Genomic DNA, 16,472 nt, shown 5'->3' with positions numbered 1-16,472 from the left:
GCCTTTTATCAGATCTTTCTGCCTAACGTCCTCTTTTTTATGTTACATGCTCTCAGTGTAACCATTTCTTGTCGGTCTCATGTAGGGATTCAGCAGTCAAGTAGTTTTTCGGGTGGTGAACAGAGCAGACTGTCGCTTTACTGCAACCCAGATCACCACACTACATTGCCTGCTAAAAGAGGTACAGTTTGTAATGATTGTACTAAATCAAGACCACATAAAATTAATTCCAATCAGTACTATGATGAGTCACCTAATTCTTCCACAGATCACAGTCCTCTAAGGAAAAGCACATTTACAGATGAGCTGCACAAACTTGTTGATAATTGGACTAAGGAGACATTGGGCCCTGCCCTGCCCAAGCCTTCACTAAATCAAATCAAGCAGATTCAGCAGGTGCAGGAGTTGGGGGGCTGGAGCCAGGCAACAGAGGTAAGACTACACACTAAGATAGGCAACAAATGCCTGTTTCAGATGTTCAGATCACACAGCACCAAGTTCATTATAATGAGTGAAGAGTGAACAGTTTTGGGCAGATTTCCTTAGTATTTATCATTATATTAATTACAGGTGGCTCCACCAGGTTGGTTTCCAGTGGCACAGCTGAACCTCCCTGCAGCCCCGACTCCTGCCAGCCTAACCGTGGCAGCCCCTTCCCATTACTCAGGCGGAGGAAGCCTGTCCACCATGCACTCCCCGGGACCGCCACCGCAAACACACTTGGCTCAAGTGCCACAGATGCAGCAAAGTTTACACCTCCATCAGACTCTCCCCCTGCAGCAGATGACCTATCAACAGTCCCCACTCCGCCAACAGATACCACAGGCCCGGATGCAAACTCCCATACAGTCTCAGTCACTATCTCAGACACAACCCATTGCACAGCTGCCCCAGTCACCACCTCAGAGCCAACCGCTGCTGCCTTCCCAAATGCCCACGTCACCGGTGTCGACGACCACCGCCGCGCCCGCAGACAGCTCTGCTGCGACTGGGGGGGCCTTTTGCTCTTGTTCCTCATCCTCTTCCACCTGTTCCTCCTCTTGCTCTACTGCTGCTCTACCTTCCAGTGCCAAAATTCACCCAACACCCCCCACCTCTACCCTTCCACTGGGACAGAAATGAAACCAAGCGAAGTGCGAGGTCAATATGTAGGTCCAAGAGAGGGGAATACTAAGTGGGTCAGGACGTAAAGCAGATCCATTTGGAGTATTAGTTCTGTGTATGTGAGAGAGTTGTGACTGCAATGAATATTTGGATTCCAGTGTTCTTCTGGATGAGATGGGAAATGAATGTGGAAGAAAGGCGATATATTCTGGTATGTACAGATTGAGGGTAATATGCAGCTGGGGTTAATGAATCATGATATGTTTGGATGTTGCGATGTATAAAGTCTTTAATGTTTGAGTGTGTGCATTTATGAGTGTGGGTGAGTGTTTATGGATTATTTGGCTACTGTACATATCACTTGTCCTTGGACACAAATTTACAAGTCATGTTTTTGTTTGCAAACCAACTCAGCTGGACCTGAAATCTCCCTAAGCAGAGACAAGAAGGACAAAATATTTGGTGGTGTTGACATTTTTTGTTTTATTTGTCAATGCTTACAGTGAAAGGACTATCAATTTTAAAAGTGCAATTAGTAATGGTCATCTAAATTGACCAGCACGTATTGTATTAATTTGTCTGAGGCATAAAATATTTTTGTAGAAGCACAGTGATCAATACCCGATGCATACAGGATTTTTTTTTTTTCATGATGTTTTAAAAGTGTATGCCTACAGCACAAGGAGTTTTAAATGGGCAATGAAAGAAATGATAACAACAGCATGTTGCACAGTTGAGCACAGTAAACTTATCTGGCTGCCCTCATTACCACAGTGCAACCAAACACAGTTTTGCAGTGTACTACAGCATGTGCTTAATTTGTATTGTTTTATGTAACAGAACACAGTCAGATTAATTCATAATGCGATGGTGAATTGAAATACGCCATCTGTGTTCCGTGAATACCTGGGTACACTCAGCCCAAGACTGCATGACCTTATGACTAACTTGACTTGCCTGAGTGCGAACAGCTTGCACTTGCTCTATATTCATGAATCTCAGTTAAATTTGCTTTCAGTATGATATGCTTTCACATTTGACATTTTTGCTTTCAGTTTGAACTCAGCATATCAGAGTATATCAGTGTCATGCTGACATGGAAGATGAAAAAGAAAAAAACTGCCAAGTTATTATTGACTGGGGAAACCATATATGTTATTCCCATATTGCCTTTTAAATTTACCACATTTTTGTGAGTGGGTGAGTGTATATTTTTTCTGTGACAAAGCTTTGTGATAGTCCCATGGTATATTGCATTCTAAATTGCATCCCTGTTTCTTTCATTCAAAGCAGCCTCTCAAATGTCACTGTTCTCAAACGAAAATGTTTACTCTGCCTATGCTATGGGCTCGCTTCCTCGAGAAACAAAACAAGTGAAATCTTAGATGATATACTGGTTGTAAGTTTGATGTTCAACACTCTTGTGAGATCCTCATTTGCCTCTTTGTTAGCTTTGTTTGGCATTGTACAAATTCCTTATTTCAATTGTAAACTATTTAGTCTTTGACCATAGGCTGTCAGTGTGAGTGCATCGATCAGAAGCTTAAATATGGGCCATAACTGGGCTTTTATGCACACCTCTAAAGGTTTACTCAAGTAAAAAATGTTCCATTCCTCTATTTCTAAACTCACTTCATTTGCAGATGCAGAGATGCGCAGAGTAATATATCAGCAGCAGATATATTACTGTACATTTTATTGGCTTATCAGTGCACTTAGCCATACACACATCTGACCGGCGATGGTCAGGTGTTAATACTTTTGTTTTGGTGTAATAAGTAGCCTGTAGTCAAAGCAGAATTTCTGTTTTATTAATGATAGAGAGATGGTGTGCCACAGAACACAGGAGATCGTACAGGGTGGTAAAGACAGGTAAATGTGAGTCAAAGACTTATAAAACATGAATGGGGAAGGAGGAAGAGCTCATGCTAAAGGGTGTGGTTGTTCAGAAACGGCGTTAATCTAGACTATAAATGACACAGTTCTCTGTATTTGTTGCTTTTCCAGACTACCCACATTCTCACAGAGACGTAGTTCATTATTAGTGAAGGTGTCACGTCTGATACTAACATGTATCTAACAAGCTACATTTCATGATCATGATTCATGATATGGAGCTGGCTTTGTCCTTAAAGTGTTACCAAATGTTATCTAAAAGATAAAGATTATTTTTGTATTTTGGAATGGGGTTGTACAAATTGTAAAATTGTGTTCTCATCACTATAAATCAGAGGTTATTTGAACCGAGAAAACACTGGTTTTTCTCCATGTTTACGTGGGACTCCCTGCCTTGATATAACTCTGAGTCCTGACAGACCAGGGACATTTAGGATTTATAGTCAGATAAATTTTTGACATCTTATTTCAGCCTAAAAGAAAGACACCAGACTTCCTGCTGGGCTGCAGGTCAAATATGATAAACTGACAATTTAATGCAACGAAAATCTGCGGAGTTCCAAAATGGCATGATTAAAAACCAATGATTAAAAAAAACCACAAAAAAAACAAAAACATTTGGGTAGAAAAACTTCAAGAAAAAAAGTATGTTGATGGTGATTTAGCCTCTGTAAATTGTAACTAATTCAATTGTTGATTTTATTTATGTTTTGTAACTAATCAAAATAAAAGATGTTAAACATCAAATTATAACATTGTATGTGTGTTTTGCTTTGCCTGACTTATGCAAACCACAATGGTTTAATGCGGAGGTTTGAGGCAAAACAAGACCAGCGTGGAGGCCATGCAGAGGTCTTTGGTTGTTACATTCACACTCCTCACAAATATTTGGATAGTTTATGTCATTAAACAAACTGTGAGGCCTTTTTAAAAGAAAGTGCCCGCACTGCGAGGTTTAAAAAGTAAATAGACACTTGGCTACTTAATTTCGAGGTTAGTTCAGACATGAAAGAGTTCATATGTTGTTCAAAATTGATTGCGACTTTACATTTAATGTAAAATTGTCAAAATAGTAGACAGAGGAACCTTATGGATGAGAAGAAAATGATTTGCATGATGAAGAAAAAAATACATTTATGACTGCACAGCAAGTCAAGAATGCTCTTCAGGATGTAGAGGTAAATGTTTCTTTGTCAGCAATCAAGCATTTTCACAGAGGATTCACAACAACATGCAATCTCCTAAATTTTAGAAATAGAAGGGGCAGACTGCAACCTCGGATTAAAACTGAGACTTGGCCCATTATTTTACTTTAAATGTCAATTGGCTTCATGTCTGCTTTTGATTTTTATTAAAATTCAGTTGTCATTATTGTCCAGCAATGCTGACTAAAACTGCTCTAACACATACAATAAAAAGGAACGGTTAATTTACAAAATTTGCCTTGCATTGACACAGAGCATAATGATATTATAAAATAATAATACAAATTATGAAATTAGATATAATTAAATTAAATTAGGTGTAATTATTCAAATATATTGATGTCATTTTCAATTTGGATCCAGTCAAAAATATAAAAGCATTTGATCTCATTTAATTAAAAGAAATGGAAACATTAGTTTCTCATTCTAGTCTGTAGACTATATTGACTCCTGCTAAAGTTTAAACATTTTTATTAATGCACAAATCTGGAATTTTGATTACGATGGACATATATATAGTATGTACTCGCGTTTTGTTTATTCATGCATTTATTTACTATCGTTTATCTATCTAGGCTAATTTAAAAAAAAAAAAAAAAAAACATGTTTATAAGAAATATGTTATCTGTGCAACTTTTACTGATTTATTTGGCTTCTTCACCTTTGTTGTTGCATTAACGCTCCGCTTTGTTTTTGTTTTTTTTCTTTTTTTTTGTTTCTTTCATGCAACTCCACATTTGACTGGCTGCAACTTTATTGTCCCCTCAACGGCCGACAACGATGAACAACGGTCTGACGTTACTGTCTTTGAAATGGCGTTGATGCTGTTTAATACGCCGTTATTTGTAGTTCTTGAGCTCGTTTAGGTCGCTTCAGGTTTCAGTTGTCTCGTCCAGTGTGCACTCCTGGACCAGGCCTTTCCTTTTTGGGCTTAACAGAGTTGATAAACAAAAAAAATGTGGTAAAGCAAATTGTTTATTAATTGACGTTGCATAATAAGGCCTCAGCCGCCACCGGGCTCGCGTAGGGATTACAGCGGCTTTTCGATGCTTGGCCCTGCCGCAGCGACATTCCGGTGAGTTTGCTCGCGTGAAATGTCAGTTCGGGCGCGTCCTTTGGCTGAAATTATCCTGCTGTATTAGATTTATTTAAACGTCTCGTTGAAGCTCGGAAACTGAAATAATTGCACGAACTGTTGTACGAGTTAACTTGCTTGCAAATATTTCGATTCTCCAGCTAGCACGTCGTCGGCTAACGCTCGCTCGCTAGCTAAACGCGTCTCCGCTAAACAACATCCAAAGCGTGTTTACAAACAAGAGTTACGACTGCAAGTTTGCAAACGTTACTGTTAATAGCAGAAGCAAAAAAAAAATATTTACACTTTATCAAGTCTGCGAAGGGCGCGATATTGCTGTCCTTCTCTCAGAATTTATTTTTGAAATATATTAAATTAAACAAAGATTAAAAAAAAATGTCTTGCCACCAAAACATTATGTTTACAAGTTTGGTTGTCAACAAGTTGACTGAACTTGCTTCTTGCAGGGATAGTTACTTTTAGGGTATAACGTGGTCAAGTTTTAAATCATTTAACTTATCAGCATGTAGTGCGGTCGCACTGTTGTCATCGTGTCTTATGACCAGCGACTAAATCACGTTGTCTTCTGTGTTCTACAGGTTCTCGAGTGAATCCCAGCGGACATGTGGGATCTGGAAGTGAAGTGACTGATTCAGAGTTTAGTGCCACAGTAACATTACCAATAATTAAATAAGCATTCAGTATATAGTCTCTCCCATCGGAATTAGATTTGTACTGATTTTACGGTGATAGCTTCTTGTTGTCCTCACACACACACATACACATACACACACACACACACACACACACACACACACTCTCTGAACATGGCATCAGTGCCGGTATACTGCTTGTGTCGCCTGCCATACGATGTGACACGCTTTATGATCGAGTGTGACATTTGTCAAGACTGGTTCCATGGAAGGTAGGATACTAGATTTCACATTTTGGTGATCATACTGTGCTGCGAGACTCACATATGTTGTGGCATTTATACATCTGCTATCTTTATTGTCTGATTCCTGTGTGTATAGTGACTGATCATACTCCATTCAACGCTCCACTTTGCACATTCTTTGTCTGATATAAGTACGTTTTTGTTTAGCTGTGTTGGAGTAGAAGAGGACAAAGCAGCTGAGATTGACCTGTATCACTGCCCTAACTGTCAGGTCACCCATGGGCCTTCTGTCAGTAAGTTACCATTTCTTATTGATACCTCTCTGAGGTGATTATCTTGTTATTGGTTTACTTTTTTCTAAGACTGCTGCAGTTGATAAAACATTTTCTGTCTCCTTGTTCTCAGTGCGCAAACGCCGTGGAGGCAATAAGCAGACAGATGGAGGTGCCGGTGGAGGAAGAGATCCAAGTCGGCCTGTTAAGACTGGCAGTTCACAGTTTGTTAGGGAGCTACGGAGCCGCACCTTCCCAAAGTTAGTCTCGCCAACAGTCCTGCAAAGGCAAAAGTTTATTATTCACAGGTTTTAAGATAGAAAGTTGATTTCTAGTCAAGGATACAGTGGTTTTAGTGCACATCACACTCTGATTTAACAACTAAAAGTGAGGTACTTTCATACATAAGGTACTTTGTTGCACTGTTACTGCATCTGCGATTGAGTTGCATTCTACTTGTGTTGATCTTGTATTGATATTGCTCTACTTAGCCCATGTGTAGTTTTTTTTGCTCAGCATTCTGCAGCAGCTTTTGCTACTTGGTTGAGAATATGCCTTACTGTCATAAAATCATGAAGCATTCTCTTCATTATCATGATTTTCTTCTTCTGAGTCACAACATGTGCATATATCTGTCTGTCTTACTATGACAGTGCGGATGAAGTCTTGTTGAAGCCATCAGGCGCCCAGCTGACAGTTGAGTTTCTGGAGGAGCATTCATTCAGTGTTCCTGTCATGGTGCTGAGGCGGGATGGCCTAGGCATGACCCTTCCTCCATCATCATTCAGCGTCAGTGATGTAGAGCACTACATCGGTAAAGTTTTGATACATTTACCACTGAATTTTGATATATATCTCCGTAGTGTTCTCAAATATTTTTAGGGTAAATGTTATCGAAAAATTAAAATCAGTTTCCTTTGTTGTGTCGGACATAGTATCTAAATTATCTGCACTTTTCTAAACCCTTAATTTGGTTTCAATTGCAGGTGCAGATAAAGAGATTGACGTGATTGATGTGTCTCGCCAATGTGATCTGAAGATGCGTCTGGGAGACTTTGTTGAATACTACAACAGCCCCAACAGAGACAGAGTGCTCAATGTCATTAGCCTGGAGTTCTCTGAGACCAGGTATACTAAAAATGTAATTGGATAGAATAATGAAGTGAAACTGCGTCGTTATGGATGTAATGTGTAGAAGACTAAACTCAAGTGTTCAACCTGTCTGTCAAGGCTCTCGAACTTGGTGGAGACTCCCAAGATTGTGAGAAAACTGTCATGGGTGGAAAACCTGTGGCCTGAAGAGTCTGTTTTTGAACGGCCCAATGTGCAGAAGTACTGCCTAATGGGCGTGAAGGATAGCTACACAGACTTCCACATCGACTTTGGAGGCACTTCGGTGTGGTACCATGTGCTGAGGGTGAGAGGAACGATATTTTCAGTCATGTTTAGCAAGTTTGAATTCAGTGTCAGTTTTCCTGTTTTTCTAAATGAAATGGTTTTTATTCTAAAAGCTTCTCTCTCTGTTTATTCAGGGTGAGAAAATCTTCTACCTAATATCCCCCACCACCGCCAACCTGGCACTTTTTGAGCGGTGGAGCTCCTCGTCGAGCCAGAATGAGATGTTCTTCGGGGACCAGGTTGATATGTGTTACAAGTGTTCTGTCAAACAAGGAAACACCCTGTTCATACCAACAGGTAAACTGTACTTTGATTTTGATACTTTTGTAAAAAAAAAAAAAAAAACAGTTTTAGAAAAGATGTGACAGTCAAACAGTCTGGGAATACAACAACATCGAACCAGTTAAGTTTTGAAAATGCAAAACTGACGTATTCACACCAGGAGTTTTAGTTTCTCCACATAAAAAAAAAAAAAAATGGGCAACTCTCTCCTTCTACTGGACATGCACAAGAACACACAAGCAAGCCAACCATAGAAAGCCACTGAAGAAGAAAGACTATACTACTTTTGTTTCTGTGGTGGATTTATCACATTTCGAACACATTGTTAATTGCAAATATATTACAACCATGTCAGTGAGGGACATTTTTTAGTTATGGCTTCATCACAGAACAAGCAGAAGGTTATTCTGTTTCCTCTTCATGTTTAGTTTAAGAAAACAGTGAGAGGCTACAATATGTTTTGTCAGCAATTACAACAGTATTTCTCCACACATTTTCTGTATACACACTGCTATGCCATGCCATTTTCAGATTAAATCTCTCCCAAGCCCGTTTTGGAATAGCTACGTTTTAGTTTGGACAGATCGCCCAATTGGAGGGGAAAAGACCTGTTTACAAATTTACCCGGCTCAATGCTGACATGGTCTGAAACAAACGATGTTTACACTTTTATTGTTTGTTTGTCTTTCAGGGTGGATTCATGCTGTGCTGACTCCAGTTGACTGCCTGGCCTTTGGAGGAAACTTCTTGCATAGTCTCAACATTGACATGCAGCTGCGGTTAGTTTTCTCAGGACTGTTTATGTGATCTTAATTGGATATTATTGTATCCCTTTTTGACTGAAATGTTCTCGTAAGGTGATTGATATTAAAACGGCACATGACTTTCACACCAGCCAATAAAAACAAGACAAAGTGACAATGAAATGAATATAAACAGTTTTTATTGAAAGCTTACAGGCGCTGACATACTACCAGGTGCATTTTACGAGCAAACTATTATTATATAATTAATTTATGTTTTACATATTAAAGTAGTATATTTGTTCTCTCGATGTTGGTGGCGCTCCGTATTAATATATGGCCACTGGTTGAAACTCAACCATGAATGTTTTAAAGAAACTTAGAGTCGCTGCAGTTCCTTTCTTTTTGTTCCCAGGGCCTCCAGTTCTTTGGAAGCTGTTCACCTCCACAGAGGTAATCCTTTGTGATGATAACCAATTCATGTCTGACTTTTCTTGTGTTTTGGTATCATTTTAGGGCATATGAAATAGAGAAGAGATTAAGCACTGCAGACTTGTTTAGATTTCCCAACTTTGAGACTGTGTGCTGGTATGTTGGGAAGCACCTTCTTGATACCTTCAGAGGTGAGGGATTTCAATGAATTTTATATTGTTCATATTGGGTTTTCATGGAACCTTTTTTAGTCACCTGTGTTTACTGTAAATTGTGCTATTCTTTATCCTTGTGTTATGCTGTCTAACAGGTTTAAGAGAAAACCGCAGACACCCTGCCACTTATCTGGTTCATGGAGCAAAGGCCCTGAACAATGCCTTCCGCAGCTGGACCCGTAAAGAGGTCAAATCTTACTCCTTTACTTTGTCTTGGGATAAAATTGTTGTCCTCTCTTCACTCTCTATTTCATGACTTGGTTTATTTCCTTTTCTAGCCAGCTGTGACAATAATGTGCAGGAGTTAGTTTGAGTTTAAACCAGGCACTATTCAAACCTACAATTACCATTTTGAGAAAACATTTGATTTGCTAATACTGCTCGTGTCTGTCAATCAAATATGAATCTACTGCCAACCATTAGTAAGCTTAACCTAGTGCAGAGTATGAAAACCGGGAGGAACAGCTAGCCTGACTGTCACATAGCATTTAAAAACTGCCTACCAGCACCTCTGATGACAACTATTTAGTTTGTTTATTCATTATACAAATGACATGCTATGGTTTCACAGGGTATTTGTGTCTTGGCTCTGAGCAGTTGCCAGGTAACCAACAGAGACTTCAGGAAGTTCCTGGTCACTACCAGGAAATAGTGCAGCATGTTACCTCCGTGTCAAAAAGAATTGTCATGCACTGCAGTTTTTGTACCAATATAACAATTGTAGTAGTAGGTAGGGCACGAGTAGTTTAGTAGAGGTGCTGGTAGGTGGACTTTTTTTTTTTACCATGGTAGCTGTTGCCCCGTTTCCAGTCTCTATGCTAAGCTAAGCTAACCAGCTGCTGGCTGTAGCTTCATAAATGACAGAGCGTATTTATCAATATGTTAAATTATTCCGTTAAACGTGTTGTATTATGTATGTCATAATATTAGTAGTAATAATAATAATAGTAACTTAATAATGACATAGTATGAGTTGTAACTTTGCGAAATATTTGTCAGACAATTAATAGTTATCTCTCTACACTCAGGCTTTAGCAGACCATGAGGCAGAGATACCAGAAACCATCAATACTCAGACACTAGTGAAGGACCTGGCCAAGGAAATTCGTCTGGTTGAGGTAAAGACTTGAATCACCAAAAAAAAAAATGGTTTTAGGCTTGAATTTTAGTCTTTGTTGTAATTATTCAAATGTTTATGTAAAAATATTTACTTTTCCAACTTATTTTCTGTTTAACTGACTAAATGATGCTCTCTTTTGTCAGGACATCTTTCAGCAAAACATTGGCCGCTCTGGACCTCAGTTTCCTGGTTCACCACTGACCAAAGCTCCCCTGACCACCTCTCAGAATTCAGGACGCCCCCCTGGAAAAAAGAAAGCACCTAAGCCCAAGGAGGTGATAGGGGGTCTTGGGCCCCCAGGAACCAAAAAGAAGAATCAGAAGGGGCTGCTGAAGGCAGAAGCAGGAGAACTTGACCTCATTGAGATCCATACCAAACATACACTCAAGAAATTTCAACCTGGCAAGTCCAAACACAAGAACAAGGTACAAGGTTGCAGACATTTGTGTTGAAAATGGGAACGTTAGTCACCACTTTCTGTGTCTAAATGTTTCATCCTCCTTTCTGTCCTCACAGTTGGAGTTGCCATTAGAGGAGTTTGAAGGGAAGCTAAATAAAAGCAAACTGAAACTTGTGCTGACTAATGGAAAAATCCAAGGGTAAGCTTTGCATCCATTTGGACTGTTCATGTTACTTTTTTTTGATCTGATGGTCCTGCCAAAGGTTGGTTGTCTTTTTTTACCTGCTGTTTCTCTGGCTTTAGTAAGAAGCACAGCAGCAGTAATGGTGCAGGACGAGCTGGAAACTACAAACACCTTGTCACGGAGGGATCCAGTCTGTCTGACTTGGAATCAGAAGATGAGTTGCAGATTGACGAGACTCCTCCTCCACGACGCAAGCCTGCTGGACCGGGCAAGAAAAAGAAACTAAGCGGTAAGAATTCTACATTTTACAAGAGTATTATGAATGCTCGGATGAATGTAGTAGCCCTTGTCTGGACATCAATTTATTTACCCTCCCAGCAAAGTCTGGTATACATCAGTATAGCTGCTTGAACACCTTGAGTGACCGCTAAATGTAGTAACTAATATAGTTCAGTATTGTGGTTTTAAGTCCACTTTGCTACTGTAAACTAACACTGTTATGCTTTCAGGTCTTCCCAGGAAGCTGCCCAGAGCCAAGCCCTGTTCTGACCCTAATCGCATCAGGGAGCCAGGAGAGGTAGACTTTGACATTGAGGTGAGATTATTATGGATATACCAATGGCTTCCAGTTTAGCTTTATTATTATTTATATTATTAATACGGCATTTCTCCAACAGTAACAATGGTGTGTTTGTGCTTGTGACTTCAGGAGGACTACACCACTGATGAAGAGGCACTGGCCGCCCACGGAGTGAAGGGTGGTGCGGGGGGCATTCTGGATTTATTGAAGGCCAGCAAGCAAGTGGCAGGATTGGACTCTGCAACACTCAGGTCAGATTGCCTTAATCACCAGTGATGCTTGTACCTGGTGCTATTGTAAATTATATATATTTAAATAGGTATGTTTAATTGGATTTTTATGGTGTTTGAAGTGACGTATCTGAAACACACTTCCTGATCTTTGGATACCAGTGATGAGAAGGAAAGTTTAGAGTTGGGAGAAAATGGCTCACTGTGTTGGTGCAAGAATCTCATAACCTTTGAAACCTTCATATTTCACATATTTCCAGCGGCTCTCACTCTCTGCTGTGTTTAAGTCTGTTTATTTTTTAGATGATAATTGACTGCTAAACTCTGTCATTTTCTCAGTGAGGAAGCTCCAGCCTCTCCCAGTACTCGTGATGCCATCCAGGGTATGCTCTCCATGGCCAACCCCCCTTCATCGTCCTCCTCCTCCTCCTCCTCCTCATCACCCCTGTCTATCTCTGGAGGCCTGACAGAAGGATTAGGAGTTGTCAAAGAGAAGGGTGGCAGGGCTGTGTGGGTGACTGGAGGGGTCAAAAAGACCGCACATCCCGAGAAGAAACCTGTCATCCAGCGGCCAGGAAAACGGCCAATTAAACGGCCGGCTCGTCACCTTAGTGACGAGGAAAGTCCAGATGAGCAAGAGACGCTGGGAACTTGTTTTAAAGATTCAGACTATGGTGAGCAGTAAAAGATCTGTCATCCGTCATCATGTTAGTCAAAGCATGAAAGTTTATTGCTTTTATTGTTCAAGGCAAAGCATAAGGATGATAATCATTTTTTTTTAGTTTACCCATCCTTGGAGTCTGATGAAGAAGATCATGCAAACAAGACTAAAATGAAGCGGAAGAAAAACTGGGATGATACACCTTGGAGCCCAAAAGGTACCTGGCTTAAACATATCAGCAAGACAGATAAGTCTGTGTTTAACTTTTTGATGGTTGATTTTTCAATAAGTTATTTTCTTTTACAGCCAGGGTGATGCCCACCCTTCCCAAACAGGAGCGACCTGCCAGGGAAGGGGCCAGAGTCGCCTCTGTTGAAACTGGCCTTGCAGCAGCTGCTGCCAAGCTGGCACAACAAGTGAGTTGGGAAACAAAGCATGTTGGTCTTAAAGGTATGTGCACATTAATCATGTGGAGTAAAAAAAAGATAAAGATTCCTGTTTCTTTTTTTGGGTTCTGATTCAGGAGCAGCAAAAGCCAGCTAAAAGGAAGTACACCAAAAAGCAGCGTCCACCTGTTCCTGTAGTCAGTCCTCCCCCCGTTCAGACTGAGCCAGCCCCTCCCTCCCCAACACCTGCTCCAGAGTCTGTAGCAGACTCCAGCCCAGACAGGAGGATGGATTATTACTCTGCCAGTCTGTTGGACCATGAATACACGGCAGGACCAGGACCTTTTGGCCCTGGAGGCCCGAGAGGCAGCGGAGCCATGGCTCCTGGTGTATTTCTCACTTCTCGAAGACCTTCCCTGTCTCCGCAGAATAGCAGTTCTCATGCTGGTACATCCCCTGCAGGTTTAGCCAGCCAAGGCACAACCGGAGTTGGTCAAGGTAAGCATAAAGTTGAATATACTTAAATATTGACAGCATAATATTGTCTGTCTGTGACAGTGTAATTCTCATTCTTCCTTTTTATTTTATTTTAGGGAAACGTCCAAAGAAAGGACTTGCAACTGCAAAACAGAGACTTGGAAAAATTCTGAAAATTCACCGCAATGGCAAACTTCTCTTGTGAAAGATTTTGGGAACGTGGCTGAAGACTTGGTTAGAATGAAGCAAAGGCCTTTGTGAAGTAGGTCTGAAGGAAATAGACATAGTGATCTATATTTTGTACTCTAGATAAATTTGTTTACTGTTTTCACTTGTTATCGAACCTCACTCTTGTCCTCCACCAATCACTCTGCCCAGTTCCAGTTACCCATATCTGCATGATGGAATTTTCAGAGACATATCTGTGACTAAAATGTGTTATGTGATTGATTCCCACTGAATGTGTCAAATGACTCTTTAATTATCACACATTTTGGCAATACAAAATTGTGCAACAATTTCCAAAATTACAGGTAGACCTTTATTTAACATGATAAATTGACAAATGGGCTATTACAAGCTATTCTTGGGGGTTGTATTTCTGCAAAGACATCGTACATGCCCATCATACATTTTTAAAAGGGAAAGAAAACAAAAAAAATGTTTGGTCAGGTAAAATGTTGTTTGTAATAACCCCTATTCCCACAAAGACACATGTGCAAACACTGACACACAAACACACGCACACACACGCAGTTGTATTGTATTTAGCTGTCTTTTTACCTCATTTTTACCTCATAAAACACATTATTGTGTGGTATGATGATTACAGGACACCAATCTTTACCACAAAAAGCAGTTGTGCAAAAATCCAGACTATGCACAGTCAAACGTTGAAATTTGTCCGTTGTTCCTCCATATACTGTAGCTCTACATGGAAAGTGCTTAACTAATGCCAAGACTACCACCATACAATTCTATTTATTCTTTTCATACTTATTTAACAAGGAAGCTTATGCCATCTCTTAGCCTACTTTAATATAGTATGTTTTTACCACCTCATTTTCTTATTAATTATTTTCAACCACTTAACATCTGTACAAAAATACTATCCATTACTTTGTTAAAATATTTTACAGTTTTAAATTGTCATTGTAAATATTTGTAATATTTGTAAGTTATATAGCTACGTTGGAAAAGCAGAAAAATATTATGGGATAAAGAGACTAGTTTCCTGCATGTTGCCATAGTTTGCACCCCAAGTGTTGGCAGCATTCTTGGGTCAGATGTAGAGATGTGCTTTCTTTCTACAGAATGTACAAGTAACAAAATGTTGGCAGAGGTGTAGATTCAACTGTGTGAAAACATTGTGAAGGTGCAGGATGTGAACTGATATGTACATATGTGTTGTAATTTAAGTTCTTTTATAGTTCAAAAACTTTCAAATCTTTCGTAACATACCTTGTACATGATACGTTGCTGTATTTGGAAAATATCTGAAATAGTTCTTTTTTATATTTGTATGCATTAACTGTCATGCTAAGTTCATGTTGTCTTGTTAGTGTAATATTGGAAGTGTGCTGGAAAATGCCCTCGTTAAATTTCATCCATTTAGTTTTATATTAATTATTGTTGATATTCACTCTTGTGTTGGTGTGTACTGTGTGTTTTAAACATGATGTGTTTAAATACGACCTGGAAAAGATAAAATATACCTTGGGCAAAATTTCTTTTTTCATTGAATTTATTTGAGGACCACCGAATCACCAAGTTTGATTTGCGAGCAAGATAAATGGTTTTCTGTTTAATACAGTCTACTAGAAAACTCAGTTTGTATAACATTCACAAAGGTGGGATTTTGGCAATTTTCTGGATTTCACAAACAAGGAATATTGTGTTGTATTTAACACATCTACACTAGAATTGCATTGCTTGTATTAGAAACGAGACGGTAATAGATATTACTTTTGAATGACAAGTCGTGACTGCAGATTTTCTCAGGGTCTTTTTTGTTGTACGAATTTCTGTATTATTTTTTTACATCTAAACATTATTCCATTGCTCAATTTTAAAAGCGACTTCCTCGTTCAAGTAGGGGTTAGATGCATTTGTTATATAAATGCCCAGTCTTCATTTCCTAATTGTCAGTGAGTTTGAATACGCTTTCATATTAAACTCTATTTTTCATAAAGCCTGGAGAATTCTGCTGTGCTTTCGTGTGCACATTTAATTACAACGTTGAGACTGTAAATACCAATTAGGAAGTGTGTAAATATGTGTCACCAGAAACTGAATTTGATTGATTTATATTTGAATGTGAATTGTCCAACTTGAAAAATTGCAGTAAGAAACTTAATCTGAGGAGAAAAAAACTGAAATTAGATTAATCAGTTTTAAACAGAATTTCAGTAAACTTGAAACTTCATGGAAAATTCAGCTCTTCCACATTCTGTTCTCACAATTGAAATTCCAAAAATTCAATTTCAGTTTGTGCCTCATACATCCTGTCTTTGAGGAATTCTTCAGCTAATCACCACCAAGTGTAGCCCTGAAGGAAAACTTCTCCCGTGTGCCCTACTGTTTGTGTTTTTGACCATTTCCTTCACTACCACTGATCCGCATCAGCGCTGACATCGAAAGTGGCTGATGGCACGCCACTAGTGGTGCAGCGGCATGTGCTGATCCCACAGTTCAATGCAAAATGCTTAATTATTTTTATGTCATGATCTGTCCTCTAGCATTCATGCACCTGATCCTTTTGATCTATTACAAAGACGTGAAAGCCATGTTGTATGTAAATGAGAAATTGTTTAACTAAAGGAATATTATTTTTTTTAAAAGAGGATACTCTCTATTCTTACTTAACGTTCTCATATGCACTTCCGGAGGCATAAAACACAAACAATTGTGAATG

The 16,472-nt window shown here is 39.4% G+C and overlaps 2 protein-coding genes across 7 annotated transcripts in view; both read left to right on the top strand.

The window, feature by feature from the left end:
* The window catches only part of wnk3 (WNK lysine deficient protein kinase 3), a 32,758-nt gene extending 29,011 nt beyond the window's left edge, over positions 1-3,747 (top strand). For all 6 annotated transcript variants that reach the window (XM_069688836.1, XM_069688850.1, XM_069688844.1 and 3 more), the window contains 3 exons: positions 86-181; positions 269-432; positions 571-3,747. In XM_069688836.1, coding sequence (XP_069544937.1) covers positions 86-181; positions 269-432; positions 571-1,122 — 812 coding nt within the window. In that variant the 3' untranslated portion in view covers positions 1,123-3,747. The remainder of the gene's footprint in view (positions 1-85; positions 182-268; positions 433-570) is intronic.
* A 1,236-nt stretch (positions 3,748-4,983) lies between these two features.
* On the top strand, positions 4,984-15,749 carry phf8 (PHD finger protein 8). Its single transcript, XM_069688825.1, has 22 exons — positions 4,984-5,280; positions 5,880-6,205; positions 6,386-6,471; positions 6,584-6,710; positions 7,104-7,264; positions 7,437-7,578; positions 7,681-7,867; positions 7,983-8,145; positions 8,822-8,909; positions 9,390-9,496; positions 9,616-9,707; positions 10,549-10,638; positions 10,784-11,065; positions 11,157-11,239; positions 11,344-11,513; positions 11,734-11,819; positions 11,934-12,055; positions 12,374-12,708; positions 12,817-12,912; positions 13,002-13,111; positions 13,219-13,579; positions 13,675-15,749. The coding sequence occupies exons 2-22, from the start codon at positions 6,108-6,110 to the stop codon at positions 13,761-13,763; spliced, it is 3,075 nt and encodes a 1,024-aa protein (XP_069544926.1). The 5' UTR covers positions 4,984-5,280; positions 5,880-6,107; the 3' UTR covers positions 13,764-15,749.
* The last annotated feature ends 723 nt before the right edge of the window (positions 15,750-16,472 follow it).

Source organism: Brachyistius frenatus, unplaced genomic scaffold (genome assembly GCF_029030835.1).
Source record: "Brachyistius frenatus isolate BFR_SWC_R1_liver_20210118 unplaced genomic scaffold, ASM2903083v1 Contig_6, whole genome shotgun sequence".
In the NCBI taxonomy this organism is placed as follows: domain Eukaryota; kingdom Metazoa; phylum Chordata; class Actinopteri; family Embiotocidae; genus Brachyistius; species Brachyistius frenatus.
The sequence above is the reverse complement of the archived record's forward strand: the minus strand, read 5'-3'. Positions and strand labels throughout refer to the sequence as shown.

What these genes read in the sequence shown, in the direction of transcription:
- phf8 (XM_069688825.1), top strand. Translation starts at nt 6,108, where the DNA reads ATGGCATCAGTGCCGGTATACTGCTTGTGTCGCCTGCCATACGATGTG. An exon ending in CTGGAGTTCTCTGAGACCAG is followed by an intron (nt 7,579 to 7,680) that starts GTATACTAAAAA and finishes CTGTCTGTCAAG; the next exon opens with GCTCTCGAACTTGGTGGAGA. An exon ending in CAAGAAAAAGAAACTAAGCG is followed by an intron (nt 11,514 to 11,733) that starts GTAAGAATTCTA and finishes TTATGCTTTCAG; the next exon opens with GTCTTCCCAGGAAGCTGCCC.